The 27,897-nt window shown below is 36.0% G+C and overlaps 5 protein-coding genes across 5 annotated transcripts; 2 read left to right on the top strand and 3 right to left on the bottom strand.

Annotated features, from left to right (window-relative positions):
• Positions 1–3,871: 3,871 nt before the first annotated feature.
• On the top strand, positions 3,872–9,807 carry LOC111795322 (casein kinase 1-like protein HD16). The gene is made up of 16 exons (XM_023677665.2): positions 3,872–4,516; positions 5,093–5,221; positions 5,337–5,410; positions 5,499–5,568; positions 5,659–5,714; positions 6,172–6,243; positions 6,341–6,435; positions 6,535–6,601; positions 6,814–6,943; positions 7,032–7,250; positions 7,338–7,480; positions 7,807–7,981; positions 8,066–8,156; positions 8,539–8,696; positions 9,183–9,371; positions 9,504–9,807. The coding sequence occupies exons 1-16, from the start codon at positions 4,160–4,162 to the stop codon at positions 9,561–9,563; spliced, it is 2,085 nt and encodes a 694-aa protein (XP_023533433.1). The 5' UTR covers positions 3,872–4,159; the 3' UTR covers positions 9,564–9,807.
• A 439-nt stretch (positions 9,808–10,246) lies between these two features.
• On the top strand, positions 10,247–14,880 carry EDA3 (DnaJ/Hsp40 cysteine-rich domain superfamily protein). Its single transcript, XM_023676795.2, has 5 exons — positions 10,247–10,413; positions 11,191–11,285; positions 12,373–12,532; positions 12,944–13,036; positions 14,624–14,880. The coding sequence occupies exons 1-5, from the start codon at positions 10,338–10,340 to the stop codon at positions 14,752–14,754; spliced, it is 555 nt and encodes a 184-aa protein (XP_023532563.2). The 5' UTR covers positions 10,247–10,337; the 3' UTR covers positions 14,755–14,880.
• Positions 14,881–17,244: 2,364 nt separating this feature from the next.
• On the bottom strand, positions 17,245–18,583 carry LOC111794844 (peroxidase 2). Its single transcript, XM_023677008.2, has 3 exons — positions 18,349–18,583; positions 18,061–18,249; positions 17,245–17,920 (listed from the first exon to the last, which is right to left on the bottom strand). The coding sequence occupies exons 1-3, from the start codon at positions 18,556–18,558 to the stop codon at positions 17,357–17,359; spliced, it is 963 nt and encodes a 320-aa protein (XP_023532776.2). The 5' UTR covers positions 18,559–18,583; the 3' UTR covers positions 17,245–17,356.
• Positions 18,584–20,438: 1,855 nt separating this feature from the next.
• LOC111794788 (peroxidase 2) lies at positions 20,439–22,203 on the bottom strand. The gene is made up of 4 exons (XM_023676926.2): positions 21,952–22,203; positions 21,690–21,878; positions 21,446–21,611; positions 20,439–21,017 (listed from the first exon to the last, which is right to left on the bottom strand). Exons 1-4 carry the CDS (start codon positions 22,156–22,158, stop codon positions 20,623–20,625), a joined length of 957 nt encoding a protein of 318 aa, XP_023532694.2. The 5' UTR covers positions 22,159–22,203; the 3' UTR covers positions 20,439–20,622.
• A 2,395-nt stretch (positions 22,204–24,598) lies between these two features.
• Positions 24,599–25,930, bottom strand: LOC111794587 (peroxidase 2). Its single transcript, XM_023676637.2, has 3 exons — positions 25,709–25,930; positions 25,446–25,634; positions 24,599–25,369 (listed from the first exon to the last, which is right to left on the bottom strand). The coding sequence occupies exons 1-3, from the start codon at positions 25,913–25,915 to the stop codon at positions 24,761–24,763; spliced, it is 1,005 nt and encodes a 334-aa protein (XP_023532405.2). The 5' UTR covers positions 25,916–25,930; the 3' UTR covers positions 24,599–24,760.
• Positions 25,931–27,897: the final 1,967 nt, after the last annotated feature.

The following is a 27,897-nucleotide window of genomic DNA, read 5'->3' as shown; positions in this document are numbered from 1 at the left end:
TTGCTTACCATCCTTCATCGTGTTAGATGAACACGATTCTCTCCACAATGATATGATATTGTTCACGCATAAACTCTCGTGACTTTGTTTTGAGCTTACTCAAAATGCCTCATACCTTTATTTCATTACGAATCCTAAATTAGCGTATACTTTCATCATCCAACACGTCTCATCAAACAAAAACAAAAATGAAATGGATTTAATGGAATTAGATAAAATTAAAAAATGGGAGGGGTAAAAATGTAAAATATAATGAAAGTAAAAATATTTTTGGTCACTAAAAAATGGTTATAAAACATTAAGATGAAATAATAAAAAGAACATTTTAAAATTTAAACCTATTTATTTATTATCTCCGACGAAGAAGAAAATTTGGAAATCGGCCATTGAACTGCAAATTTCTGATCGGAGAACCTTTCGAAGCTTCAATCAGTGGCGATGAGAACTTCAGAGCTTTCAACTCCATCCAATCCGACGAATACTGCAGAATGCAAGGACAGGCCCTATAAACCGCCGTTCAGGCCTGCTGAAGATGACACCAAACTTGTTCTCCAAGATCCGGTTCTCTCCCTCTCTCCCAGATTAATTCTTACTACTAATTCTTTCATTCTGGTTTGTTCTTGAATTTTGTTGTATGAATGTGCACGACTTGAAGATTTTTCCTGTTTCTTTTGCCGCCTCTATTGTCTTTTGTTGTAGATACGGAGGTCAGATCCAATTGAGACAGAGGAAGCCGTGCTCCGACCACCTCCCTTCCAATTCTCTGTTTCGGAATCGAAGAACTCTTCTAAAATGGGATGAAAATGTTGTTGTTGTTGTTGTTTTTAAGATTCTGTCTGTTCTTGGTTCATGCTGTGATCGCGTGGTGGAAGTTCGAACAATTAATGAAAATAGAAAGTCCAGTTTTTTCTACTCGAGATCGAATAGTAATTCCACTATCCAGTTAATCAAATTTAGCTTCCAAGTCATATAATTTATTACTGTGATGGTAGAAAACCATAACGACACGCATTAGTCATCAATCAGTTGATTGTGCGTACCAGTTGTTCGACGAAATGCTTAAGTGGGAAGTAAGCTTTGAGATGACCAACCACTTCGCTTTTTGTTTGTCATCAGACGCCTGTGAGTGTTGATTTGCTCTTGTCTGTTCGGGCTGGCTGATGAGGGCAACCGCAGGAGCCATTTGGACCATTCAGAGCCGATTCCAATCTCCATAACCAAATTGGTGAACATACAGGTACGCCCACCATCTATATATATATCCTCTTACTTCACTTGGTATTCAAAATACAAAGTTTAGGGCGTTTGTTCTTGTAATGAAATTCATATACCTTGGAATGGAAAAAGTTGCTCATGGATGTTAGGCATGAAACTATGTAGAATGCTGGTCTAAAAGAATAATCTATGCCTAGGAAACTATGTAGCATGGTATATTAGTTACGAGGTGCGTTTTGGAGCATTTTGAGCCAAAGTAATAAAAAGACGATTGATTATTACGATATGTTCTTGGACATGTTTTATTAAAAGCTTTTGATAAGAATGAGTTTCGATCTAGTGCTCAAAAATAATATTCCAAAGCTTTCGTATGTTCTCCGTTCCTGGTATGTGCTTCCCATTCAAATACGTAGGGTGCTTTTTCATACCATACTTAAACTGGCCATTTGATAGAAGTGAGTTCAATAGCAGAGTTCAGCCCAAATCTAGTTGATCTGAGTCAAAGGGCAAGCCAAATCTCGGACTCCTTTAGATCTCCCCACCCAAGTTAGCCTTAGAAAGCAATTTTGAAGCTATGCTTAGGAGGGCGACTAGAAGACCTGAGTTCAATCATATGAAGTGTTGGATGATGAAAGTCCTACATCGACTAATTTAGGGAATAATCATGAGTTTATAATCAAAGAATACTCTCTCCATTGATATGAGACTTTTGGGAGAAGCCCAAAGCAAAGCCATGAGAGCTTATGCTCAAATTAGATAATATTATACCATTGTAGAGAGTCGTGTTCATCTAACATGAGGAACTTCGAACATGGTACCTAAGCTAGGCAAAATTGGCTCAAAAGGCTGTGGCTTGGTATGTACAAGGTGTTTTGGTGTGGGGTTGCATATAAGTTTACTTTCACTGATCAATCATCCGTCAATACGTTAGCCATGATGATCCATAAACTGTGAACCATAGTGGAAGATGTAGAAAAGATGCACTTATTACTTATTGTTGGTGGATGCTAACCCATACCGTGAATCAGCTGACTTTGTTTCTCAACCAATCTTCTGCAACTAAAGATTATTATAACCACACTCAAGTGTTAAAATTAATGTGAGATTTCACATAAATTGAAGAGGAGAACGAGTGCTAGCAAGGATGCTGGACTCCGAAGAGGGGTGAATTGTGAGATCTCACATCGGTTCGGGAGGAGAACGAAACATTTTTTTTACAAATGTGTGGAAACCTCTCCCTAACATACACATTTTAGAAAGCTTGAATGGTAAAGTCTAAACAGAACAATACCGGCTTGGGGGCTTGAACTGTTATGATTTAGTTGTTTTTAAATTCTATGAATTTGAATATGAAATAAAGAAAGCTGTTACATAGAGAGGTTTTTGGAAGTTTTTTTCTTTTTAATTTTTTGAAAAGTCTAAGGAAATTAGCTGACTTTGACATTTTACATATAAAATCGAGAATTTTTTTAAATTTTTTTTCTAGAGGTGAATGATATTTTTAAAGAATTTTGAAAGTTTAGGAATATTATTAAAATTAGACCAATAATAAGAGTATTTTATATAATTTAGGTGGTTCTAATATTTAATATTTTTTTAAGGAAGTAGAGATAAAGATAAAAGATGTTTTTAACTCTAAAAAAAAATTAGAAATTCAAATCATGACTAAAATTTTAATGAGACTTGACTTTTTATTGGAAAAATTATTAAATAATATATTGGAATATTAATAAGATTTATGAAAATACCAAAATGCCTCCAACAAAACAGGGTTATAAATCCCGAAATGATGGAGTAATTAAAATAGATCTAAAATCGAGATAAATAAAGTATGATATAATTGGACAACAAATTAAAAAAAATATCATGCTTGTCGGTAATTAGAAACAAACAAACAAAAAATCTAAAACAATTAAATTTCACACACAAGTAAGCCAGAAGATTTACTAAAATTATGATATAATTAAAACTAAAAATGCAAAAAAATCAAAACTTTCAAATTGGGCAATCAAATTCTAAAATGATTGATAATCAAATTAAATACACACAAATAAATAAATAAGAAAAATTCTTAAATATGTAAATTGTTTTTTGTTTTTTATTGCAAAATTGAAGATTTTATCAAATTTATAAAAATTTAAAATTTTATACACATAATATTTGAAGACTAAAAAAAATTTAAAACAAATAAATTAGATTTTTTTTTTAAGAAAAAACATAATTAGATATTTAAATTCACCAAAACTAGTAGTATGACGATTTAACTAAAAATTTAAAAGAAATTCCATAAAAAATTTGAATCAAATTTCGGATAAGCAACAACATTGTTAAATTTGGAAATTAAAAAAAAAGAAAAAATCTTATTTTTCTTTTTTGGTGCATTATTGATTATTTTAGGTAAAGTCGATTGTGCCCTTAGACAACCTCGTGGATAAAATCTTTCGATTAATTATTAGGTTTTTTTTTTTTTTTTTTTTTTTTTAATTTTAAAATTTGAATTCAAAACATGATGTATTTATTTAATAGAAATAAGATATTAAAAATGAAAATATTTATACTCAGAAAACATGATACGATGAGTAGCAGGGATTGGGCTTAATTCCACGTCATCGTACAGTTGGGACGAGGAGGAGTCGGTTCTTTTTTCTTTTTTCTTTTTTTTTTTTTTTTCCTTCGCTTCGCATTTTTTTGTCAAACCCTAACCCCAAATCGAAGCCCCATTTCAATCTCAACATCCAGAAATCAATCTCACGCATTCACTCATCCTTCAACCGATTCTTTATTGGAATCCTCATCTACTTTCCTCCAATTTTTTCCTTTTTAATTTTTTTTTTTCCCTCCCACAAAATTCGGCCATGTCTACGATATCGGAGCTTAGTTGAATCTAAGATAATGATCATATTATTGGCGTTGTTTCGCACCTACTTTTTTATGGGTTTGAGCAATGCCGGTGCTTCGCAGAGGTGTGCGCAGAGGCCGCGCTAGGATCGTTCAGAATCGCTTTGAGGAGCCTCCGCGGCCTGGAAATTACGTCAAGACACGGGCTGCGGTTGCTAGAGAAGCTGCGGAGGCGAGACCCAGGCCGAGAACAAGATTGGCAATTAAAGAATTAAATAACAATCAGGACGATCAGGTGATTGTTATATCTGAGAGGGATACTGGTTTGGAGGACAGAAAGGTGCAAGGGCTTGAGGAAGAACAAGAAGACAAGGGCGCGATGGGTGATGAAAGTGGCGGCTTGAGTGCTAATAAGGCTGCTGGCATAGAGGAAGAGGGTAGTTCAGCGCCTTTTCCGGAGAAGGTATTTCTCTTTTTGATATTTACTCTAGATTAGTTTGATTTTTCTGATTATTTCCTGTTTTTAATCTGCCATTTTTGCTCATTATGGGTTTCGGCTAAGTGCTTTTAGGTTGATTGTGTTACGTCTTGTTATTGCAACAGATGAGCATCTGCCTTTCAATTTAGTTCGGCCGACGGTGTATTTTATCAGTTTTAATTCAGTTACCATGGATGTTTATATCATGGGGCAATCTCCTGCCAAACCACATTTAACCTCCAAGTGCTCATATTTAACAGTTTAGCTGACAGTCAAAGTTATGACTTCTGAGTCATCTGCATTTGTTTCTTCAGTCTCTGAGCTAACCTATCATGGTTTACTTCAGAAGGATCTTTCCACTGTAATTTTAAGCTCTACTTGAGTTGTTGCATGATGTCTAATGTGCTTGCATGTAAATTTTTGGCTTATCCACTTTACTGAACTTTTAAAATTTAAAGTTATAGGGCTTGGCATGTCCTGGAAGTACTTTGAGTGAATTTTCCGTGTTCAGAGTTTCTGTTTCATCGTGAGTTTATTTACTGTTTTGTGTTCTGTTTCAAGGTCCAAGTAGGAGGGTCACCACTGTATAAAATAGAGAGAAAACTGGGTAAAGGTGGATTTGGGCAAGTATTCGTTGGTCGTCGGCTTACAGGTGGAAATGATCGTGCAACTGGTGCTGCAGCTATTGAGGTAAAAATTTGGAAGTATTTTTATTAATTGATGCATATATGCTAAATTATAATTTGTCAGCATCCACGTATCTTCATATTTTTACCTTTTATTTATTATTTCATTTTATTTTCAGGTTGCTCTGAAATTTGAACACAGAAATAGCAAAGGTTGTAATTATGGTCCTCCATATGAATGGCAAGTTTACAAGTGAGTAACTTTCTGGGTCATATGGACGTTTTTTTTAATGATAGAAGTTGTATTTGTAGATGCTCACCTCTGATACTTTGTTGAATAGTGCCCTTGGTGGTAGTCATGGAGTACCAAAAGTACACTATAAGGGTCGACAAGGAGACTATTACGTAATGGTATGTCAACTACTTCGTCCCTCTGTGGCATATAATTTTCATTTTTCTAACTTGTTTCCTTAAGAGTATGTTTTAAACTTTCTTTTTTAGGTAATGGACATGTTAGGCCCCAGCTTGTGGGATGTATGGAATTCTTCAGGGCAGGCGTGAGTTTCTTGAGCTTGTATCTTTACGTTGCTTTACTTCTCACATCTTTTCTTGCACATATTTTTCATTTTTTTAGTCGTTTACCATTACTTATCGCTCATATTAAAAGTGAAATGGTGAATTGCATTAATGCAATTTCTGGCTTGAGGAATGTATTAGTTTTGCATCTGGTTTCTGATACTGATCTAGGGTTTTATAAAATCAGAACTTGAATGAGATTTGTTGAGATCTTGAGACCTGATTGAGTTGAACAATGTCTTATTATTATGCTTTAGAGAGATATTACTCAAACCCCATTCTTACTAATGTTATTAATAAATGAATATGATTTGTAATTAAGCTTCTTTAGTATTTTAGTCTGAAAGAAATTAATCATTGCTTTGGTTTATGGATCGTGGAATATTTGATTTTGGACATTCATTTGTTGTTGTCTCATTATTGTCGGATTTATGACAGCATGTCTGCAGAAATGGTATCTTGCATTGCTGTGGAATCATTATCAATCTTGGATAAGATGCATGCAAAAGGGTATGCAATTGTGGTTTCTTTTTTTTAAAGTGGTTTATCAATCTTTTAGTTCAATATTTTTTTTGTCTTGACCTTCTTTTTTTAAAATTACAAATAGTTATGTGCATGGAGATGTAAAACCAGAGAACTTTTTACTCGGTCAACCTTCTACAGCACAAGAGAAAAAATTGTTTCTTGTTGACCTGGGATTAGGTGAGCAAAGTTCTATAACTGACATAGATTTTCTTTAATCGATTTACTATTATTGCATTATGGTTATTTTATCATCCATATCTGCCAATCTTTCGACAGCAACTAAATGGAAAGACAGCTCTACTGGACAGCATGTTGAATATGACCAACGTCCTGATATGTTTAGGTGAGTGATGTGTGCTGTCATCAACTATGTGTTCTATTCTGATTGATCCTTATGGCTGTTATAGAATCCATAATATTCATTGGCATGTGTCCATGTGATACTCAGTATTTTACACTAACATTGTTTTTCTATCATGTGGTTATTATGACTTATGATACTTATGTTGATATGAATTCAATGATTTTGATACTTTTTCTTTCCTACAACCGCAGAGGAACTGTTCGGTATGCTAGTGTTCATGCACATTTGGGCAGAACTGCTAGTAGAAGAGACGATCTTGAATCTCTTGCATACACTCTCATATTTCTCCATCGGGGAAGGTTACCATGGCAAGGCTATCAGGTTTGAGAAGTTTAGAGTGTATTTAGCATTGTGCTGAAGTTTTTAGTTCCCTTGTTAAACTAACTTCTAACCTGCCTCTTTCTTTTAGGGTGACAACAAATCCTTTCTGGTTTGCAAAAAAAAGATGGCAACATCTCCTGAAATGTTGTGCTGCTTCTGCCCCCCACCTATTAAAGAATTTCTTGAAATCGTGGTGAACATGAAATTCGATGAAGAACCCAATTATTCTAAGCTAATATCTTTATTTGAGGGTTTTCTTGGGCCAAATCCAGCAGTAAGACCCATAAAAACTGATGGTGCCCAGAAGGTAATGAATTTGCCCAAGGTTTTTGGTTGAGATTTTTTGTCCAATGTGTTTTATTAAACAAATCTTTTTGTTCATAATCATTGCTAGATTATCAGTCAAGTTGGACAAAAGCGTGGCAGGCTGAATATTGGAGAAGAAGACGATGGGCAGCCAAGAAAGAAAGTTCGTTTAGGTGTTCCTGCTACACAGTGGATTTCAATTTACAATGCTCGGCTGCCAATGAAGCAAAGGTAAAGTTACATGGTGCAGCTTTTACTACTTCCTCCCATTTTAATTGCAAACAGGTGTATGGCCTTTTGTATTTTCTCTCAAAATGATGATGACACATGTTTTTGTCATAACCAAGAGCATTTATCTGATTTAGAGGGTCTTATGCTGTGAACTTTGAAGCATCTCATTACTTCTTCCTTAAAGTTTCCAATCAACTAAGAACTGTAGACTACTCTGCAAAGTATTTTGAATGATTGGGAGAAGGGGATATTGAGCTAAGCTGGCATTCATTCCATGGAAAATTTCTTGTGCCGTGTTCTTAAATAACTTGTTTTCTATGGTACAGGTATCATTATAATGTGGCTGATGCAAGGTTGTCACAACATGTAGAGAGAGGAATTGCAGATGGTTTACTTATTAGTTCTGTGGCATCTTGTTCAAATCTTTGGGCATTAATCATGGATGCTGGAACTGGTTTTACAAATCAAGTCTACGAGCTCTCTCCCTTTTTCTTGCACAAGGTCATTTTCATTTTTTAAGTTTGAAGTCTTAAAATTTCCTGTAATACTCTGAAACGTTTATTAAATTTGATTTAAAATAAGCAGGAATGGATAATGGAACAGTGGGAAAAGAACTATTACATCAGTTCTATTGCTGGTGCTAATAATGGAAGCTCCCTCGTGGTGATGTCAAAAGGTTCGTCTGCTTCAATTATGTTTAATTTGTTATTGGTTGTTTTGTAGACTGATAATTGTTCTTTCCTGTGTCGTGGGCTCCTCATTGTGATCAATTATATACCTTGTTATCTAAGTTGTCTCGCACGTTTAAGAATTGGTATTATTCTGCAATATTTCCTGCCTATATCTCTATTGGAAGGTTACGACAACATATAGTCAATGGAAGAGAATATCCTAGGAGGCACAGACATAAATGTTAATCCAAGTGTCAACATTAATAAGTCTGTTGGATTTTATTCTAAGATGCTACCATTCTGACATTAGTTCTGCAGGATGGTTCTTGCTACGCCTGTATTTGTACTTCCCATCATTTTCACTTCCCGTTTATCCTTCTTCTGCAGGGACCCAATATACCCAACAGTCGTACAAAGTGAGTGATTCTTTCCCCTTCAAATGGATAAACAAGAAATGGAGAGAGGGATTTCACGTGACCTCAATGGCAACCGCAGGAAGCCGATGGGGTGTTGTCATGTCACGCAATGCTGGTTTTAGCGACCAGGTTTAGTTTCGTTTATGTTTTTTGCAGTATCTATGGTCAATTTTGGTTGTGTTAATTATCTTCTGTGCAATTTGTTTCTTTCAGTTGATAGTTATATCTCCCGTCACACTCCATTTCAACTTTGTGTTCTTGATGTGTGTGTATGTGTGTGTTTTTCCTATTCCAGCCTCCTATTCCTTGATTTGTGTGTCAATCTCTTCGTGACATTTATTTTCAGCATCAGCTGCTCTCATTTCTCACTTCTACATTTTGTGGCCTTGGCATTAGTATACATTCCCTTTGTGTCAAACGGTCGTAATAAGTTCCACTTCTTATTCCTTGTTGCATTTTTCTTTCGAACATCATTTTGACATGGATGTCTTGTGCATTAATTATGATACGTTCTGGGACTTGTGTTATAGCCCTTTGATTAATTTGAAGTTATATACTTGGTGTGGGAATCAAGCTTTACCTCTTCATGTTATTAATTTATTAGTCAATGCTCAGGTTGTGGAGCTTGATTTCCTCTATCCAAGTGAGGGCATCCATAGACGATGGGATAATGGGTACCGAATAACATCAACAGCTGCAACTTGGGATCAAGCAGCTCTTATTTTGAGTGTTCCTAGGCGCAAACCTGGTGACGAGACTCAAGAAACACTGCGCACATCTCAGTTTCCCAGCACCCATGTAAAGGTACACCAATTTTAACATGCAAATAGTAGAGAAGAATGACGAGCAGTCATATATGCAAATTTTTGGAAAGTAACAAAAATTGTGTAGCTTGAGATTTTCTTACTAGGATTTTGAATGTTTTGTCTGGAGCAGGAAAAATGGGCGAAGAATCTGTATCTTGCATGCCTGTGTTATGGAAGAACTGTAGCTTAAATCACATATTATCATCATCCTCCAACGAATTCGCAAAGAAAGCACAGCAGCAGCAGCAGATTTTGTTGTTTGGTGGCCGTCTCGTCTCATCTGATGATGATAATAGTTGTTGTTGCATTGCCTGTATTTTTAGCATGCGAGAGTACATGCCCTTGTTTGTATATTAAATTGGTTCCTCCGTCAAAGCTGTGTACAAATGGCGCTTTCTTTCTCGGTTTCAATTTAGTCCCTAAATTTTACCAAATTCTCCCGTGCTGCTCACACTATATATATATTATATATATATCAAAGGCGTATTTGTGCGGTGCACTCTAGGTGGTACTACTGAATAAGTTCGTGAAATTCATTCCCCAGGGAGCCACCGATTATAAAGATAAGATAAGATGAGTTTCGTCTTTGCTTTGTATAGCATAGCGTCTAACTGAAATTTTATCTCATCTTTGTAAACTTGTTAATATTGTTTTCAGGGGCTACATTGTTACATAACTTATAGTAAATTCAATATTTCAATTAATTTTAAATTCATGTTTAATTTATAAATACTTATAAGATAATTATTTGAAATTTTATATAATTTAAATTGCATCTATAAGAACAATAATAGTTCTAAAAATGGAATTAATAAAAAAATTATTATATTAAATATCCAAGATTGGTGGAGGAGCTATATGGTGGACGGGGCTCATTTTCTCGAGCCATGGCCTTTGGCTATTACAGTGTTCGCTAATTAACAGTATTTGAGTGACAGAACGAGTGGCGCACAGCAGAGAGAAGATGATGGCGTCTTCTTCTCATCTATCCGCCATTCCCCTGCGCTCCTCTTCCTCCTCTAGACCTTCCTTATCCCACTGTGAGCTCTCTCTCCCTCTCTTCTTATCGCATATGTATACTCAATTACTGACATAGCAGCTGCCATGCTTTTCTCTCTGTGGTTGATTAGCTGATTTGCCTTCGGTTCGTTTCACTTTGTGGACTGTTTCTGTATAAACTTATCCTTTCTTCATCGAGTTTTGTTATGGTGCTTTTCGTCCCCTTCTGCAATTGTTCTTTCACTCTGGGTTTAATTCGCTTGTTAACCAAGAGCTAAAGAACTGCTAATCTAATCCCAAGTTATCCTTTAGCTCTGTTACAAATGGGTTTTCCTTTTCATGTTTGATTTTGGTTCAACAACACTTTTGGTCCATGTAATTTCATTAAAATAGGGGCTTAGTTCACAAACATCAGTTTGTAATGATTTAGTACTAATACTCTCAAATTTGTTACTACTTAATCTCTAGATTACATTTTAGTATGCCATTTTTAAATTTGTAACCATTTAGTTCATATTCTGAAAAATGTTAAGATTTAATGGAATTTAGATGAATAAATACATTAGTGCGTGACCATGTGTTTATAACTATGAAGATTAAATAGTTACAAAATAAAAAAGTGGTACTAAATTTCAACAAGATTTTTCACATTAGAGACTAGATCTTGGGAGTTAAGTTGGCCTATACTTTGGGACAATTGTTTCATATTAAAGTTCAACTAAATTGGTTCATTTCCTGGTATAAGATACTGGACATATCTACGTTTTCAAGTCTATGTCAATGGAAAGTTTTGACCTTCCTTTGCCCAAACTGAACAGCTAACTCAAAGCCCGTTGTACTTAAAGTGACATCAAATCTTGATGATGAAGGCTGTAGTACTGGAGATTCAAGTACACCATCAAAGCCGCTAAAGGTAAGGATCCTGTTTACTGATGTTTCTTTCTAGCTTTCTTTCACCGTAACAACAGCTCGTTCATGAGAGTAATTCTTGCTTTGATTTACAGCCACAATGTTTCACAGGGCTAGCAACTAGTTTAGTTCACATCAAGTGTATTTCCTTGCATGATGTGCATCTTTTGACAGCTCTAATCACTCACTGTTTATAACTAAATATGGTCAATTTAATTTTTGGAATGCTCGTAGTTCATCTTTGATGCATGCCTTGTGTCACAATCGTACTCCTGCAATAGCGGGACAACGATTGTGCAGCACTTGTTCTAACCAAGCAAGCAAGTCAGTTGTGAGAAATACGGACGTCGCAGACAACGTCGGCGTATGTTTGTGCCTTGAGTCACGTTGCGAGAAAAGGTTTAGAAAACGTGAGCGAGGAAATACATTTGAAAACGATTTGAAGAATTGAAGAAAGCAACGTTATATGACTATAAGCAAATTAAGAAATACCCCGGCTTAAATAGCATATAACTCGGGGTAGGAAGAAGTGACAACTAGTCATATCCCACTATAGTACATTTTGGGACATTTAGCCCTGACGAGTGTAGACATGGTTTTGGTGAACGGTCATACACCCCCGTATTGACCCAACGTGAAATGATAAAGGCCTATCGAGGATGAAAGCATGTAAAAGGGGTTTGGAACGGGCATGCAACCATGGACAACATGTTTTGGACAAGTAAGACCGGGACATCTGTCATGCGGCCACAGGCAACACACCTTGGACAAGCATGACCGTGACACCTTGCGTGAGAGCCTTTTAGATTGTTGGATGAGGAGGTCGACAAAAGTATAATACCAGTGGAATATGAGAAGGTGCAAGAGCCTTGTAGATCATCGGTTCTTGAAGCCAATCAATTAACCGTCTTTTAGAAAACGACTCTTTAGCTGTATTTTCAAGTCTGATATGATCTTCAAGTAATATAAATATAATCTCTGTGTGACAGAATTGAGATGTAAATGTATGGCTCTATTCGTATATAGTCTAGAGTAGATTACTACAATCTTAACTTCCAATTAGTATTATAAAACAACTGTTTTGACCACAGGGAACTCGAATCTTGATCTCTCGTCGATGGTGCCTCACATGTTTGTGTTCATCTCCAACATTGATAAAGGATTATGGGGGCACAATGGCTGAAGCTATTGCAAATACCATGGATGGAAAACCTGCGTGCAGAAACTGTGGAGGAAGTGGTGCCGTACTTTGTAAGCATGTTTTTTGTTTTGTTGGACACAATACCTTATGTTCATTAGATATAATTTTTTTTTTCTTCTTCTTCCATGGAAGGCCTGTGATTTAAGACTTAGAACTCTTAAGCTCCTTCATGGCCTTATAACGTTTAGCAGTCGAGGAAATAAACCGTACGAACGAAGTAAAGAAATTGATATTAACGTTTTCTGGCTTTCTTTATTTGTTTAGCTATGACTGTTGTCTGCTCAAAATTTTTATCAAGTTTTTCCACATATGAGCGTATCATCGAGTGTTAAAAAGACCGTTTCTCGGTTTTTTATGCTGTTCATTTAAAAGTAATGCTTGGAGTTTGATGAGAATATTGTACTTCGTTATCGATCTGTGCTTCCTATTTTCCCTGAGATGCTTACTGTTCTTCTTTTTAGGTGACATGTGTGGTGGTACAGGGAAATGGAAAGCTCTTAACAGAAAACGAGCGAAAGATGTGTACGAGTTCACAGAATGTCCCAATTGTTATGGTAAATATTCATCTCTATCTGCAAATGATGGTGATCTATTATCATCAATGAATGCTTGCATGTATTTTCATGCTTTCAGTTGGATACAACTTCACCTGTCCTCTTATCCTGTTGTTATAGCCTTGAGATGCAGAAATATTGAATGCTTATTGTTATTTTTCTCATCAAGAAAGTTAGACTTTAGCTGATGGTGTATTCACCGTGCTTCTTCTCATATAATCAATCATTTGATAGTTAGATGTCTAGATAATACACTTGTACCTCAAGTACATCTTGTGCAGATAGCCAATTCTTTTGGAATAACCTTCATTCACTCGGGCAGTAATCTAGGGGATTGAGCTATTGTAACGGCCTAAGCCCACCGTTAGCAGATATCGTCCTCTTTAGATATTTCCTTCCGGGCTTCCCTTCAATGTTTTAAAACGGTTATGCTAGGGAGAGGTTTTCACACCCTTATAAAGAATGTTTCGTTCTCCTCTCCAATCGATGTGGGATCTCACAATCCATCCCCTTCAAGGCTTAGCATCCTCGCGGGCACTTATTTCTCTCTTCAATCGACGTGGGATCTCACAATCTACCACGCTAGCACTTGTTCCTCTCTGCAATCGATGTGGGATCTCACAATCCACCTCCCTTTGAGGCCTAGCGTTCTCGCTGGCTTACCGCTCAGTGTCCACTCCGTTCGGGGCTCAGTGTCTTCGCTGGCACACCATTCGGTGTCTGGCTCTAATACCATTTGTAACAGCTCAAGTCCACCGTTAGTAAATATTGTCCTCTTTGGGTTTTCTCTTCCGAACTTCCCCTCAAAGTTTTATAACGTGACTGCTAGGGAGAGGCTTCCACACCCTTATAGAAAATGCTTCGTTTCCCTCTCCAACCAATGTGGGATCTCACAATCCACCCCCTTTCGAGGCCCAACGTCCTTGCTGGCACTCATTTCCCTCTCCAATCGATGTGGGATCTCACACCTATCATCCTTAAATCGCTTGTATATGCACCTTGTGCGGTTTTTTGAGACTTGATTAAGTTTTTCTCTCTCCCCAATTTGGAACTATCAAGAGGTGTACGTATATAGACATTAAAGATTTCCTTGCACATCCCAGTTTCCTATTTAAAAAAAAGGTTTCCTTGGACATCATCACATCAATATTCTGCAACTTCTGCTGGATTGGTTTTATACTGACTGCCAAATTGTTCATATATGTTGGCTGTGAAACCAACATCAACAACCCGAAACCCGAATCCATATCCCAAATCTGAAGCAAAAACCTTGGTTGATCATTCACTTAGCTGTTCATCAAAAGCAGCCGAACGTTATAGTCAGCTTACGACTTCGATTTTAACATGCTAACAGTAGAAAGAAAAATCACAGGCTGAAGAATCAATACGAAAAGAACATTCATAGTTCATGCATTATAAACGCGCAATCTTGAACTACCAATCTAAATTTGATCATTATACTTCTTCGAAATGGTTGTATTGCAACTCTAGGTATTCGAATCTATGATCGTTTGATCTTGTTTGTGTTATTTGGTTTTCTATCTTCATCTCGCTTATCTTGAGCTGATTCTAAACTTGTTGTGGCAGGTAGAGGAAAACTTGTATGTCCTGTATGTCTAGGAACTGGTTTACCAAACAACAAAGGTCTTTTACGAAGGCCGGACGCACGAAAATTGCTCGATAAGATGTTCAATGGTCGATTGTTACCAAATTCTTAAACTTCATGTCTCTATATGTATTGATGATAGATTGATAAGTTACATAATTGCGGCCTTTGTGGCAGAATTCAGTGAGTGTAAAAACAAAGCTCTAAGTTATAGATGGCTATCTTCTTCAATGCTGAATTACAGTGTCTTGAATCGTCACATAATAATGAACCCCTGAAGCCTTCCTTAAAGCTGAAGTAGCGGAATAAAATAAATATCATCATCTTATGAAGTAACTTACTTTGATTTGTGTTTCTAGAGAAGAAAGTCGCACAAATCCCACCAAATCTTGTGTTTCTAGAGAAGAAAGTCGCACGAATCCCAGAAAATCTGGTTCGATGTTTTTACGACAAAAAATATTATGATACCCACTTCTCTTATATCTATGGGTGGTAGCCTAACTAAAATGTTTACAAGCGTATTTCGCATACTCTCACGCTACAAATTCTTTCTTACAAAGTTTTTGCCAATTACTCTAGACAAATACAAAATGACAATGACTAATGACTGTGTTAGCGACTCTCCATAATGGTATGATATTGTCCATTTTGAGCCTAAGCTCTCATGGCTTTGCTTTGGGCTTCGCCAAAAGGCGTAAGACCAATGGTGTTAGTATTCCTCACTTGTAAACCCATGATCATTCCCTAAATTAGCCGATGTGGGACTTCTTTCATCCAACACCTCCCCTCGAACAAAGTGCGCCTCCCCTTAATCGAAGCTCGACTCCTTTGGAGTCTTAGTCATTTTTTACTGCCTTCGAGGAGGCTTGACTCTTTTTTCTTTTGGAGTTCTTTGTTCGATATTTGAGGATTTACCAATCTATTGGCACGACTAAGTTTAGAGCATGGCTCTGATACCATGTTAGACGAACACCACTCTCATGTCTTTGCTCTGGGCTTTCCCAAAAGGCCTCAAACCAATGGAGTTAGTATTCCTCACTTATAAACCCATGATCATTTCTTAGATTAGCGGTTGTGGGACTTCCTTCATCCAACAGACTGTACCTCTCAGAAAATTTTTATTATGAATAAAAGCATTAAAATATTAATGGGCAACAAATTCGAGAAACTGGGAGTTAGTATTCCTCACTTATAAACCCATGATCATTCCCTAGATGAGCCGTCGTGGGACTTCCTTCATCCAACAGACTGTACCTCTCAGAAAATTTTTATTATGAATAAAAGCATTAAAATATTAATGGGCAACAAATTCGAGAAACCGGGAGTTAGTATTCCTCACTTATAAACTCATGATCATTCCCTAGATTAGGCGTTGTGGGGCTTCCTTCATCCAACAGACGGTACCTCTCAGAAAATTTTTACAGAATATTTTTATTATGAATAAAAGCATTAAAATATTAATGGGCAACAAATTCGTGAAACCGAAACGTTATCCAATTCGTGATCTCTAACGTAGCCGGCCACATCCAGATATCTTAACATTAAATAATAATAATTGAAAAATATATCCTATGAATGTGAAAATAGAATAATAATGAGAAGAAAATTCCAAAGTCTTCTCAGCTGTTCGTTAGGATCATATCAGTTTGGTGCCACGTAATTAATTAATTAATTAATTAATTAAACATCATTTTCCGAAGCTGTCTTTATTAAGAATATGACCCTTTACCAGTTGGTTTAATTTGGATAAATAATTACTAAGTATAATTAATACGATGGGAAAGATATATATATATATATATATATATAGTCTCTGTCATTATTTCAACTCAATTTAAGATGATTTTATCCTTTTTTCTTTATTATCTATCTGTCTTTTTATTGGTCAACATTTTTTTTTATTTTTTTTTAATTTCGATTATTCAACTTGTATTCCTAAAATCCAATTTTAAATAGTGTATGACAAACTCACGCAATGATTTGAACAAAGAAAACAATTAATTAATTAATTAATTAGTCATACAATGATTTGGTCTCTTCTACTCTTTATATAATGATTATTTTTCGTAATAAGTAGACTGTCTATTTAATTACTATAATTCCTAAGAATTTTAGTATTTGTTTTCTAGTTTAAGAATTCAAATATGTCAATAAATCTATTTATTTCTATTAAATTAATAAAAATACTCTTATTCTATCAAAATTACTCCTAAAACTTTTAAAATTCTATTATTATTAATACTTTATTTTAAAAAATACCCTTAAACTTTTTTAAAAAAAATCATTAATACCCCAACTTAAAAATAAATAATATATATATATATATATATATTCTTAAAAATATCCACAAAAGTAAAATTAACACATTAACTTTCATAAAAAAATAATACTAATAATATTTTTTTTTTACCAATAATATATGGACGAAAATTGACTATCTTATCTTAGAGACCCATGTTCGTGATACTAATAGTTTCATTCATATATAACTGAGACAAACATGTTTGAAGTTTTATATAATTGGTCATTTGGATCCAACTATAAAACCCGAAACAAAATTAGAAACACAAAAACACAGTATTCTTCAAACTAACACGACCACTCAAAGCTAAGCTAAGCGCTTGCATTATTCGGTATTGTTACTTCACGAACCACATTAACTCAGGAACAATACATATCTATTATTATGGTACACTTTGATCTATAAGTTCTTTTTAGTTCAGCCTTCTACAATTGGACCTAATTTCCCCGCTGCTACCCGTCAACGGGCTCAGATTTCCCATGTTAATCATGGACTGAGCAAAGGCGCTCGCGAATTGGCTCGGGCTGTTGGCGAAGTTGTTCACAATACTCACAGTTGGGGCCCCACTCGTGGACAACAACACTTGGTCACTTCCTAGAAGCCCACGGTTGTTCTGAAGATTCGTGAAGTAGTTGTTGTCGAACGTGTCGGGCGTTGTCGGGTCCAGGTTCACGAATGTGTCACGCCCCGGCTGACAGCTTTGTCGTAGCTGGTCCGCGTATGTGGGGTCCAGGGTTGGGTCTGGGTTGGATGTGTCCAGCCGTCCGTCGAAGAATCTGCACCTTGAGCGCCCGAACGTGTGCGCGCCTGACAAGGCTACGAGGTCAGTTGTGTCGTCTAGCCCCACGTCCCTGAACTTCCCTTGAAGTGCTGTGAGATCCTCAAACGGACTTGGAAGCCTATTTCTAGCTCCATCCAAATTCGCCGTTCTACTATCCCTTCTCCCCAATGGAACCGTCCACCCCTGCCCGCTCGCCTGCAAACACCATCTACAATGATATGATATTGTCCACTTTGAACATAACCTCTCAAAGCCTTGATTATAAATCCATGTCCATCACCTAAATTAGTCGATATGTATCCACTAATTTAATGTTGCAAGTAACATTTACGTACCAAAGTGACGGCAAATCGAGAACCAAGCGCTAGAATATCAGCACAGGAGACAACACCAGGACAAACATTCTCAATGGCGGTTTTAATGTCGTCGACAATATTGAAACCTGTGATGCCTCCGTTTCCAGGAGCACCAAGTTCACTCACTATGCCTGTTTGATCCTCTAGTAGAACAGACCCATCACATCCCTATAAATTTGACATCATCAGTCACACAGACTAATTAAAAAATAATGTTTAAAGTGGATAATATTATATCATTATGGAAAGTTTTAATAGGATACTTACATCGACAAAGCAGTCGTGGAAGTGAAGACGGATGAGTTTAGCACCAGCACGATCGTCAGTTTGGAGAGCTTGTTGCACGACGCCTTGCACAATGCTGGACACATTGGGGCAAGTAGTGTCGTAGAAGGTGGAGGTGAGCTGAGAAGTAACGGACCCAACCAAGAAACACACACAAAGAGCCAAAGGAATCGTAGCTTTGAAAGAAGCCATTGAGCTCTAGTATAATGAGCTTAAGCCAAATGGCATATGGTTTTATAGGCGTGAAGCCAAGGTGGTGGTGGTGGGGGGCAGCGTTTGACTTTTCAAAGGCCAAATTCAATACAAAATTAGAGAGTTTTTAATATTGTAATTTGGGAAGGATTCAAATAAAACATACGTTGATTTGACTTCCTATTAATAGCATAATCAAAAGCATAAGAGTTTGCTGAATTATTGGGGAAGTTAAAGTGGTATGATATTGTCACGCCTCGTACCAATGGAGAGAGTATTATTTGTTTATAAACCCATCATCGTTACGTAAATTAGCAGATGTGGGATTTTCATTATCCAACAATAACCACACAAATTCAACGCTTAATTTCCACACTTGTTTTACTAAGTCTGGGTAATTATTTAATTATTTTAAAAAATAAAAAAAAATAAAAATGAAGTCTTTGCTGAAAGGCACACACAAAATACAATAATTGATCAGAAAGGATAGCGTCTGTTTGTGTCTTTTGTTGGGGTTTTATTATTATTATTATTTATTAAAAAAAGATTCCAAACCGCTAATTTGGACTAAGAAATTTATAAGTTTACATTAGAATTTGCATTGTCTAGAATGCTCAATCCACGTGATTGGTGGGATATACAGCTAAACTCTATGGGACCCCATTTCTCTCCTCCATCCATTTTCTTTTTGTATTGTTCTAAGATAATATTATAAGCTTTTTCTTTTTAGGATCGTTGGGAGAGAAGTCACGTCCCCTAATTAAGGGGCTCATCATGAGTTTATAAGTAAAGAATACATCTTCATCAACATGAAACTTCTTGGAGAAAGCTTATGCTTAAAGTAGACAATATCATACCATTGTGGAGGGTACGTGATTCTTAACATGGTATCGAAGTTATGTCAAAAGAATTTTCAAATGTCGAACAAAGGGTATATTTTGTTTTTGTTTGAGTGGAGAATTGTTGAGGATCATTGAAAAAGGATGTCCCACGTCCGTTAATTAATTAAGGGGTAGATAATGAGTTTATAGGTAAGAAATACGTATTTGTTGGTATGAAACAAAAAATAAAGTCACCAGAGCTTATGTTCAAAAGTGGACAATATCCGGAGAAAAATTTTTATTAGAAAAAGAAAAAAATGTCAAAATGTGTGTGTGTTCCTTGTCTTATTAAGAGAGCAAATACACAATTTTTCTTCTACTTTATCATGTTTTGTTGTTTTGAGAAGATGTCGATTACACTGAAACGGAAATGAAAGTGACAATACCTAAAAGTTTGATTTTTCAAAAAAAAAAATTTTAAAACAAATTATTCAAATCCGATTCGATACAACTTGAGTCTGAGTTTCTAAGCTTTAAAAAAATTTAAATTCTCGTCTAAATTGGTATAGTTATGAATTAAATGAAATTGAAAGTTGATATAGTAATGAAAGTAGCGTAGGGTTTGATAAGATGTCGTTTAAGTTTAAAATGTTACCAATTAAAGAAAAACTTTTTAACTCTCAAATGTAAAGTAAATAAATTAAGACAACCTCGTAGGATGTCTGTGAAGACATGTTTCCGTCAATTAGCTAGGTTTAACACCAATTGGCTGCTGTAAAGCTAAGTGTTTGACCATTTACATCACTTTTTTCTCCAATCATATAAACAAAAGCTTCTAATTTCATTCACAAAAACGTCCCTTTCGGTTGGAAAATTCTACATCTTGAGCGGTAGAACAGGTCAGGACGAGATTGTTATTGCTCACATGCATTAACAACTTTTATGATATTATCCACTTTGAGTATAAATTTTCATAGATATTGGTTTTTTTTCAAAATGGCTCGTGTTAATAGAGATAATATCCATTCTCCAACCATCTTCTAAGAACCTTTAATCGTGTTAAGCATAAAGATAGTACTTTTATTCAATATATGTAGAACGAAATTACACGTTTAGTTTACACGTACATGGAACGAGTATATGTGTCATCCCACTTTTTTTAAGCTGCAACCGACCCATGTCTTAGATTCAGCTGATCGCATTAATTTTATATATATATATATAAAGGGAGGTTTTTGTTGGTTTAGTTGAGTCTTCTACAATTGGATCTAATTTCTCCCTTATTTCCAGTTAATGGCTTGATATTTCCCATGTTGATCATGGATTGACCGAAGCTGTTGAAGAACTGCTGTTGGCTGCGGGCGAACGTGTTGACGATGTCCACGGTGTCCGAGCCGGGGGTGGAGAATAGGACCTGGTCGCTGCCCAGAAGCCCGGACTTGGATTGAAGATTTGTGAAGTAGTTTTTGTCGAAGGCGTCGGGAGTGGTGGGGTCCAGGTTCACGAAAGTGTCTCTGCCTCTCGCACATGCTCGGCGGAGCTGGGCTGCGTATGAGGCGTCCAGGGTGTTGTCTGGGTTTGAAACGTTCAATCTTCGGTCGAAAAATTGGCATCTTGAGCGCCCGAATGTGTGGGCACCTACCACCATTTTCCCACAAATTAGATATTATTATTTTATGGCTTATGAGAACTTATGGACAATATCCCTCAAAAGTGTAGTCAAAAGTGACTCAGTGTCGAATAAATAGTATATTTTGATCAAGAGTTCCAAAGAAAGAGTCGACTTGAGCAAGGGGAGACTGTTCGAGGACTCCATAGACTTCAGAGGAGGCTCTATGATGTACTTTTTTTGAGAGAAAAATTGTTGAGAGGGAGTCGGACATTAACTAATTAAAGGTAAAATCATGGGTTTATAAGGAAAACATGTCTATGGGAATAAAAAATAAAGTCATGAGAGCTTATATTCAAAATGGACAACATCATACAGGTCTATGATTTATAAAACACAGCCATGCACGTCGCTACAAGAGGCGTGCACATGCAATAATGGGATATTTATTTCTCACCAGATAAAGCCACAAGGTCAGTAGAATCAAGACCCACTCGACGGAACTTGTCTTTGAGTTGGCTTACATTCTCAAAGGGACTTGGAAGGCCATCCATCGCGCCTTGTAAGTTGGCTGTTCGGCTATCTCTTCTTCCCAATTGAACCTCCCAACAGGGCCCTCCCGACTTGTATAAATAAACACAACCATTTCATTAATCCACTCCCAACACTAAATAAAATTTACCATCATTTACTTTACTTACCAAGTACACGGATTCCACCGAAGCTATGGCTAGGATATCAGCACACGAAACGACGCCAGGACAAGCCTTTTCGAGCGCAGCTTTGATGTTATCAACTATGTTAAACCCTGTGATATTGTCGTTTCCACGAGCACCAAGCTCACTCACTATGCCTGGTTGGTTCACTAGTAAAACCGACCCATCGCACCCCTGAAAATTTACGAATCTTCTAAGATGATAACTTTTCAAAAAAATATAAAAGTATAGTGAAGTCAAAATTTACATCAACGAAACAGTCGTGGAAGTGAAGGCGAATGAGTCTAGCACCCGCTCGGGCATCAGTCGCTAAAGCTTTTTGTACGACAGCTCGCACAATTTTAAACACGTTGGGGCATGACTTGGCGTAGAAAGTGGGAGATAGCTGAGCTTTAGAAGCACCGAGCATCAACCCCACCAACAAAAAGATAGCAATAGGTTTAAAGGAAGCCATTTCTTTTGGTATAGTTTGGGTGAGGTGAGGTATTATGCAAAAAGGCACAACCTTTTATAGATCAAAGAAGGTTATGAATATGACAAGGTGGTGGTGGCTAAATGACCGACGAGGGTTTACGTGCTAGGGCCGATGAACGTTTGGAAAGGAGAGAAGGGAATTAAATTTTTGATATTGATAACTTTGTGTGACAGAGTCAAGCTCAACTACGACTTGAATTGATATGTGTTAGGCACCACTACTGTCCACAGTAGTATGATATTGTCTATTTTGAACATAAACTCTCGTGGTTTTGGTTTTGGTTTTGGTTTTTCCAAAAGACTTCGTACTGAGTGGAGAGATATTTCTTACTTATAATCTCATGATTAATCCTTTAATTAATCGATGTGGGACTCTTCTCCCGACAATCGTCAATAATATATACCTCTTTCTGTAACGTAATTGAAATGATTATGCAATTGGGTAGTTGGGAGAAAGATTTAAGAGGAGAGATTTTGGATTTGGAAGAAGTTAAAGAAATAGAAAGATAATGGTGTTTATAATTGAGAAGAGGGCTCCATTGTTCAAAAAAGTCAACAAATTTATGATTGATTACGTTGCATGTTTAGAACAGATCAATATTATGAACAAAACTGTTCTAAAAGATGATGTTTTTGTCCTAATTAGCTGACTTTGACTCGATTCAATGCTAGGAACGTTTCTAAACTTAACAATAATTCGTTTGAGAACACAAACATTTTAGTTTTGACTCTAAATCGTAAATTCATTGGCTAAATTTTTGCATTCTAGACGTGTTTTTGTTCTTGTCGTTTGTCAAAATTCATCTGACCTTCACGTAACAACAACAGTATATTTTCTTTAAAATGAAAAAGAACAAAAGAAATTTGCATACCAATATGACAGTAGTGTGGCAAACGCTTTTGAAATTATGAAAAGTTGTGGATTTCGTTGAATTTTCTTGAACTTATGTTTGGTTAGAGTCTCATTGATACTTTTTAAAGTTAAGACAAAAGAGATTCGAAATAAGACCCGATCAAGATAATATAGAGCGTTTCACTTGAAAGCATACCGACTTAATGTTTATTTTGAGGAAGCAAAATATATCTTTGGGACTATAGTTTAAACCGTCAAAATTCTTTTACAATCATGAAATTCAAAATTTTGAAATGGATCTTATCCACATGAATAGGGTATATTTAAAAAATTGTCACCTCATATGCATCATGTCACCTTACCATTAGTCGATTAAATTGCTCCACTTAATTTCGGAGTTACTTTAAAGTCGGTTTCAAACATTAATGACTAAAACCGTCTATATTGAAATTTTGCCCTTACAATTAAATAAAAGAAATAAAAATTATATTTTTAATTAAAAAATAAAAAATTTAAATTTTCATTCTAACATATAATTAAATTGAAAAAAAGAACTTTTTTTTTTTTTTCTTTTTTTCGATTCGGAATGATATTTAATAATAAATTATAGTTTATCATATGTATCATATTTGATATTTTATAGGTATCTTTCCATTTATTGTTATTTATGTTCCTTACCCTTTTCATATCCTTATAATTTATTTGATGTTATTTCTGTTCCTTTATAATTTATTTGATTATAAATGAGATAACTTTCATACCATTTAGGTGGGGTGGATTAAGCCAACATTCTTAATGTCAAGTATTATAAAGACAAAAATGGGTGGCGAGTGGGGAGGTGGGGTTCGGGGAAGGTGGGTTAGGGACGAGGGTAAGCTAAGGTAAGCTGCTTGCTTGTGGTTGTGGTTGTTGTTGTTTTAATTTGTGTGTGAATAAGCAGAAGAGATTAGAGTATAATATAATAGTATGTAAAATGGATGGCATCCATAAAGGTTGGTCGGATTCATGATGTATCTATCCAATCCCTTCTTAAATGCCTTCAAAATATGGTATCCATCACTATCTCTCTTTCTCTTTTCTCTGCGTCTTACCACTAACACAGTGTCCCAAATGTATAAGCTTTAACTCTACTACACTTCGGCTTTGGGCTATACACATAGCATCTAAACCCTGGGCTTCTAAATTCAGGCCTAAAACCCTCAACTCATCGTTTTAAACCTCCACCATTCAATTTTTTTTATAAATACTCTATTTTATTCACGGGATTCTATTTGGGATTCTCAGTTTACACGGAAAATCGGAGAGGAAATGGGTAACTTTTTTTTTTCTTTTTTCTTTCCGTTAGACAAAGGGAATCGAGGATGGGATTATATTTTCCATCATGAGTTGAAAGAATCAAGCATGAAACTGAATGAACTGAACTCCAGCTCCTTCACTCCTTCTCCGGAACCCAGGTGTCCAGTTGAACTATCTTTTTTCTTTTATTGACTCTCGTGGGAATAGATTCTTTTTTCTTGCAATTTGAAAGTATTATTAAAAAGCATTTTTAATTTATAGTAGGTTTAAAAATATTTTATTATATTATCCTTATCTCATCTCGAAAAAGGCATACCATAACTTAGAAAAGGGCGCACACAGATTACACAACCACAAACCTTAGCTTAATCATACTTAATTTTACAACTCCACAACACAACACAACACAACACAACAACCAAGCTGGTGGGTCCTACATAACATCGTGCCCTTCTCCACCCATCCCTGCTGCGTTCACCCTCGCGCAGTTGCTTCTGATTTCCCCACTACTTCCAGTCAAAGGCTTGATGTTCCCCATGTTGATCATGGACTGTCTGAACTCCTTGAAGAACGTCCCTTCTCTGGCGGCAAAGCTGTCCACAATGGCGATTGTGTCCGCCCCAGGAGTGGAGAACAGCTCTTGGTCGCTCTGTAGGAGTCCTTTTCCCACTTTAAGGTTGGTGTAGTAGTTTTTGTCGAACACGTCCGGGGTTGTTGGATCGAAATTGGCTCTTGTGTCTGGACCTGCCGAGCATACCCCTTCTAGAACTTGCCTGTAGTTGGGGTCCAGCGATGGATCTGGGCTTCCCGTATTGTTGAAATTGCTAAATCGGTGGCTGAAAAATCTGCACCTCGATCGCCCAAATGTATGCGCTCCCGATAGTGCGACGAGGTCGGTTGTTCCGAGGCCAACCGCTGCGAATTTGGCTTTCAGTTGAACCAGAGTCTCGAACGGACTTGCGAGGTTCGCATCTGCCCCTGTTTTGTTCGCTATTTTACTGTCTCTTCTTCCGTGTAACACTCTCCAACTCGGCCCACCTTGCTGAAAAATTCATAATTATCGGGTCTATGATCATTCACTAAATTAGCCAACGTGAGACTTATAAAGGTATTATTACCAGATTGACAGAGTCCTTTGAGGCATGAGCGAGGATGTCGGCACAGGAGACTACGCCGGGACAGCTCCTCTCGACGTCGGCTTTGATTGCGTCGACAATTTCAAGTCCTTGGATTCCTTGATTTCCGGGTGAGTTGAGCTCACTGATTATGCCCGGAGCATCTACTAACAAAACAGAGCCGTCGCAGCCCTGTAATATCAGACACAGAACTAAATTAGAAACATGACAATAAATAAATGAAGAGAGTGGAAATTTGTAATTACATTGACGAAGCAATCATGAAAATGGAGGCGGATGAGTTTAGCGCCGGCGCGGACGTCGGAATCGATGGCTTTCTTGACGGCGGCGCGGACAATGTTGGGGAGATTTGGGCATGTTTTGTCGTAAAAGTTGTCGGAGAGTTGAGCTAAAGAGGCAGGGAGGAGAAGAGCCACAAAGACAAAAAAGGCAACGGCATTGGAGGAGGCCATTTGGGAGTTTTGGAGTGAGGAAAATGTGAAGGAATGGAGCCTGTTTTTATAGAGCCTAAAGCAGAGTTGCGTGGGTCGCGTGTTATGCTCACGACACCGCGGCCGCCGAACACTTTGCCCCGCCACGTGGCCGTCACCGATTCAATATTTCAGCTTTATTACTCGGATTATCCTAATTATTATTATTATTAAAAAAAAAATACTTTGTAAATTCTGTTAGACGAACACGACTCTCCACGATAGTATGATTGTTTCCTCACTCATAAACCCATGATCATTTCTTAAATTAGCCGATGTGGGACTTCCATCATCCAACAAGTTCAACTATTGTGAGCGTATCGAATAAATTATTAATTTTTATTGGTTTAAAAAGTCATATTTGTTCATTGCTTCATTTACACTCAATAACATTAATTTTCTCTCTCTTATTTTAATGATAAAATTTCAGATTATTTGAATGAATTTGAAAGTAAAGAAAATAAGTAAAACATTTTAACGTAGAAATCAATCTCATAATTAAAGTTATGCACGTTCAACGTTGCTCATTTATTCTTTCACGTCAAGTATATATATATAATTTTTAATAAATGACGCTAATTAATTTATATTTTTAAAATAAAATGAGTAAAAAAGTTTAAATCTTAATTCTACACTAAAATATTCAAACATGAAGATGCTTTTTTCTTTAATTTCTCTCCTTTTATTTTAGAATATTATTCTTATTTTTCTATTTCGTAAGAATAAATAATATTCTCTTTAGATTCTTTAATACTCATTAAAATAAAATAAAAATATATTATAATATTCTAAAATAAATATTATATATATAAGCATGCTTGAGGGTTCACGTGTGCGTGCATGGGTCGTGTGTGTAGAGAAGTATTGTACATCCAATTAGCTTCTGGATTAGAAAATAAAGATTATAGACCTGATATTTTATGAAAAGATATGTCAGGTCATGATTACATGTGACTGTGTTTCCTTACTTCAGTATTTTTAAATATTTAACTCATGCACTACTTCTTTTACGAATAAAGGTAAGACACCTTTGAAGGGATAGGAATATCGATGCGGAGGTCATAAAGGTAAAGTTGGGATGGCGGCTAGATTCATTGTTGGTTTAGTAGCCCTTATATTAAATTATAGAGCGTTGCTTTATTTTATTTAAATTTATGTCATCTAACGAATTAACTATGGGCGTTTAAGTCCATAACATTTTTTATAAAATATTTTCATAAACTTTTATTTTTTATTTTTGTGAAAACTATCTACTTTAAAAATAAGTAAAAGTATTTAAAATTAAAATAAAAATAAAAATTTAATATTAACATTATCCTTTTCACATAAATATGTTGCAATTTTCGAGTTGGGTAACCCTATTTATTAACATTATCTCAATTACTATATATATATATAGAAAACATTATATCTCATATTTAATGTCGGCCAAATGATTTTTCTAAAATTTAAAATAGACTTTTTCAAATTAAAAATTAGAAAAAATGAGGATTTTTTAAAAATTGAATTCAAAACGCGTTAGAGTTTGGATAATAAGCTACTCGCTTTCACATGTGTACGATCAATGTTGAGTCATAAATGTAGGGCTAAGATTAGGCGTTGGAGATGAATGAGAATAGACTAATCGATACGACGTCGTCGAAGGACAGTACATTTATTAAAGCTGCAAAATTCAAATCTTGCCATGACTTCAAAACTTACTTACCTTGATTGAATTTCAACCATTCGATAGTTTCGTTGAATCAATCTCAACCGTTCAAGTTTTTTAACTTTTTCATTTAAATTCCTCCAATTTTGACTATTAAAAAATAATTAATCGCATAAATTACCGGCGGATTTGGATCCATTATTGAACATACTTTATTTTCATTTTGCAAATAAGCCCTCAATCTTCCTTATAATTACCTACTCGGATTTCATTTTTTCAAAATTAAAACCTTTGCCATGGCTGCTAGTTCCAAAGG

The sequence above is a fragment of the Cucurbita pepo genome, chromosome 5, assembly GCF_057944985.1.
Source record: "Cucurbita pepo subsp. pepo isolate OVF chromosome 5, ASM5794498v1, whole genome shotgun sequence".
NCBI classification, from domain to species: Eukaryota; Viridiplantae; Streptophyta; class Magnoliopsida; order Cucurbitales; family Cucurbitaceae; genus Cucurbita; species Cucurbita pepo.
Note: the sequence above shows the minus strand (reverse complement) of the source record. Positions and strands in the feature narration are given on the sequence as shown.

Bases quoted from the DNA above. Each gene is read 5' to 3' on its own strand.
- LOC111795322 (XM_023677665.2), top strand. From the start codon at position 4,160: ATGCCGGTGCTTCGCAGAGGTGTGCGCAGAGGCCGCGCTAGGATCGTT. The intron at 7,251-7,337 runs GTAATGAATTTG...AATCATTGCTAG, and splicing joins AAACTGATGGTGCCCAGAAG to ATTATCAGTCAAGTTGGACA. The intron at 7,982-8,065 runs GTCATTTTCATT...TAAAATAAGCAG, and splicing joins CTCCCTTTTTCTTGCACAAG to GAATGGATAATGGAACAGTG.
- EDA3 (XM_023676795.2), top strand. From the start codon at position 10,338: ATGATGGCGTCTTCTTCTCATCTATCCGCCATTCCCCTGCGCTCCTCT. The intron at 10,414-11,190 runs GTGAGCTCTCTC...CAAACTGAACAG, and splicing joins TAGACCTTCCTTATCCCACT to CTAACTCAAAGCCCGTTGTA. The intron at 12,533-12,943 runs GTAAGCATGTTT...TCTTCTTTTTAG, and splicing joins AGGAAGTGGTGCCGTACTTT to GTGACATGTGTGGTGGTACA.
- LOC111794844 (XM_023677008.2), bottom strand. From the start codon at position 18,558: ATGGCTTCTTTCAAAGCTACGATTCCTTTGGCTCTTTGTGTGTGTTTC. The intron at 18,250-18,348 runs GTAAGTATCCTA...TCAAATTTATAG, and splicing joins TCCACGACTGCTTTGTCGAT to GGATGTGATGGGTCTGTTCT. The intron at 17,921-18,060 runs GTACGTAAATGT...TGGTGTTTGCAG, and splicing joins CTCGATTTGCCGTCACTTTG to GCGAGCGGGCAGGGGTGGAC.
- LOC111794788 (XM_023676926.2), bottom strand. From the start codon at position 22,158: ATGGCTTCCTTTAAACCTATTGCTATCTTTTTGTTGGTGGGGTTGATG. The intron at 21,879-21,951 runs GTAAATTTTGAC...GTAAATTTTCAG, and splicing joins TCCACGACTGTTTCGTTGAT to GGGTGCGATGGGTCGGTTTT. The intron at 21,018-21,445 runs GTGAGAAATAAA...AAATGGTGGTAG, and splicing joins TGACCTTGTGGCTTTATCTG to GTGCCCACACATTCGGGCGC.
- LOC111794587 (XM_023676637.2), bottom strand. From the start codon at position 25,915: ATGGCCTCCTCCAATGCCGTTGCCTTTTTTGTCTTTGTGGCTCTTCTC. The intron at 25,635-25,708 runs GTAATTACAAAT...CTGATATTACAG, and splicing joins TTCATGATTGCTTCGTCAAT to GGCTGCGACGGCTCTGTTTT. The intron at 25,370-25,445 runs GTAATAATACCT...TGAATTTTTCAG, and splicing joins CAAAGGACTCTGTCAATCTG to CAAGGTGGGCCGAGTTGGAG.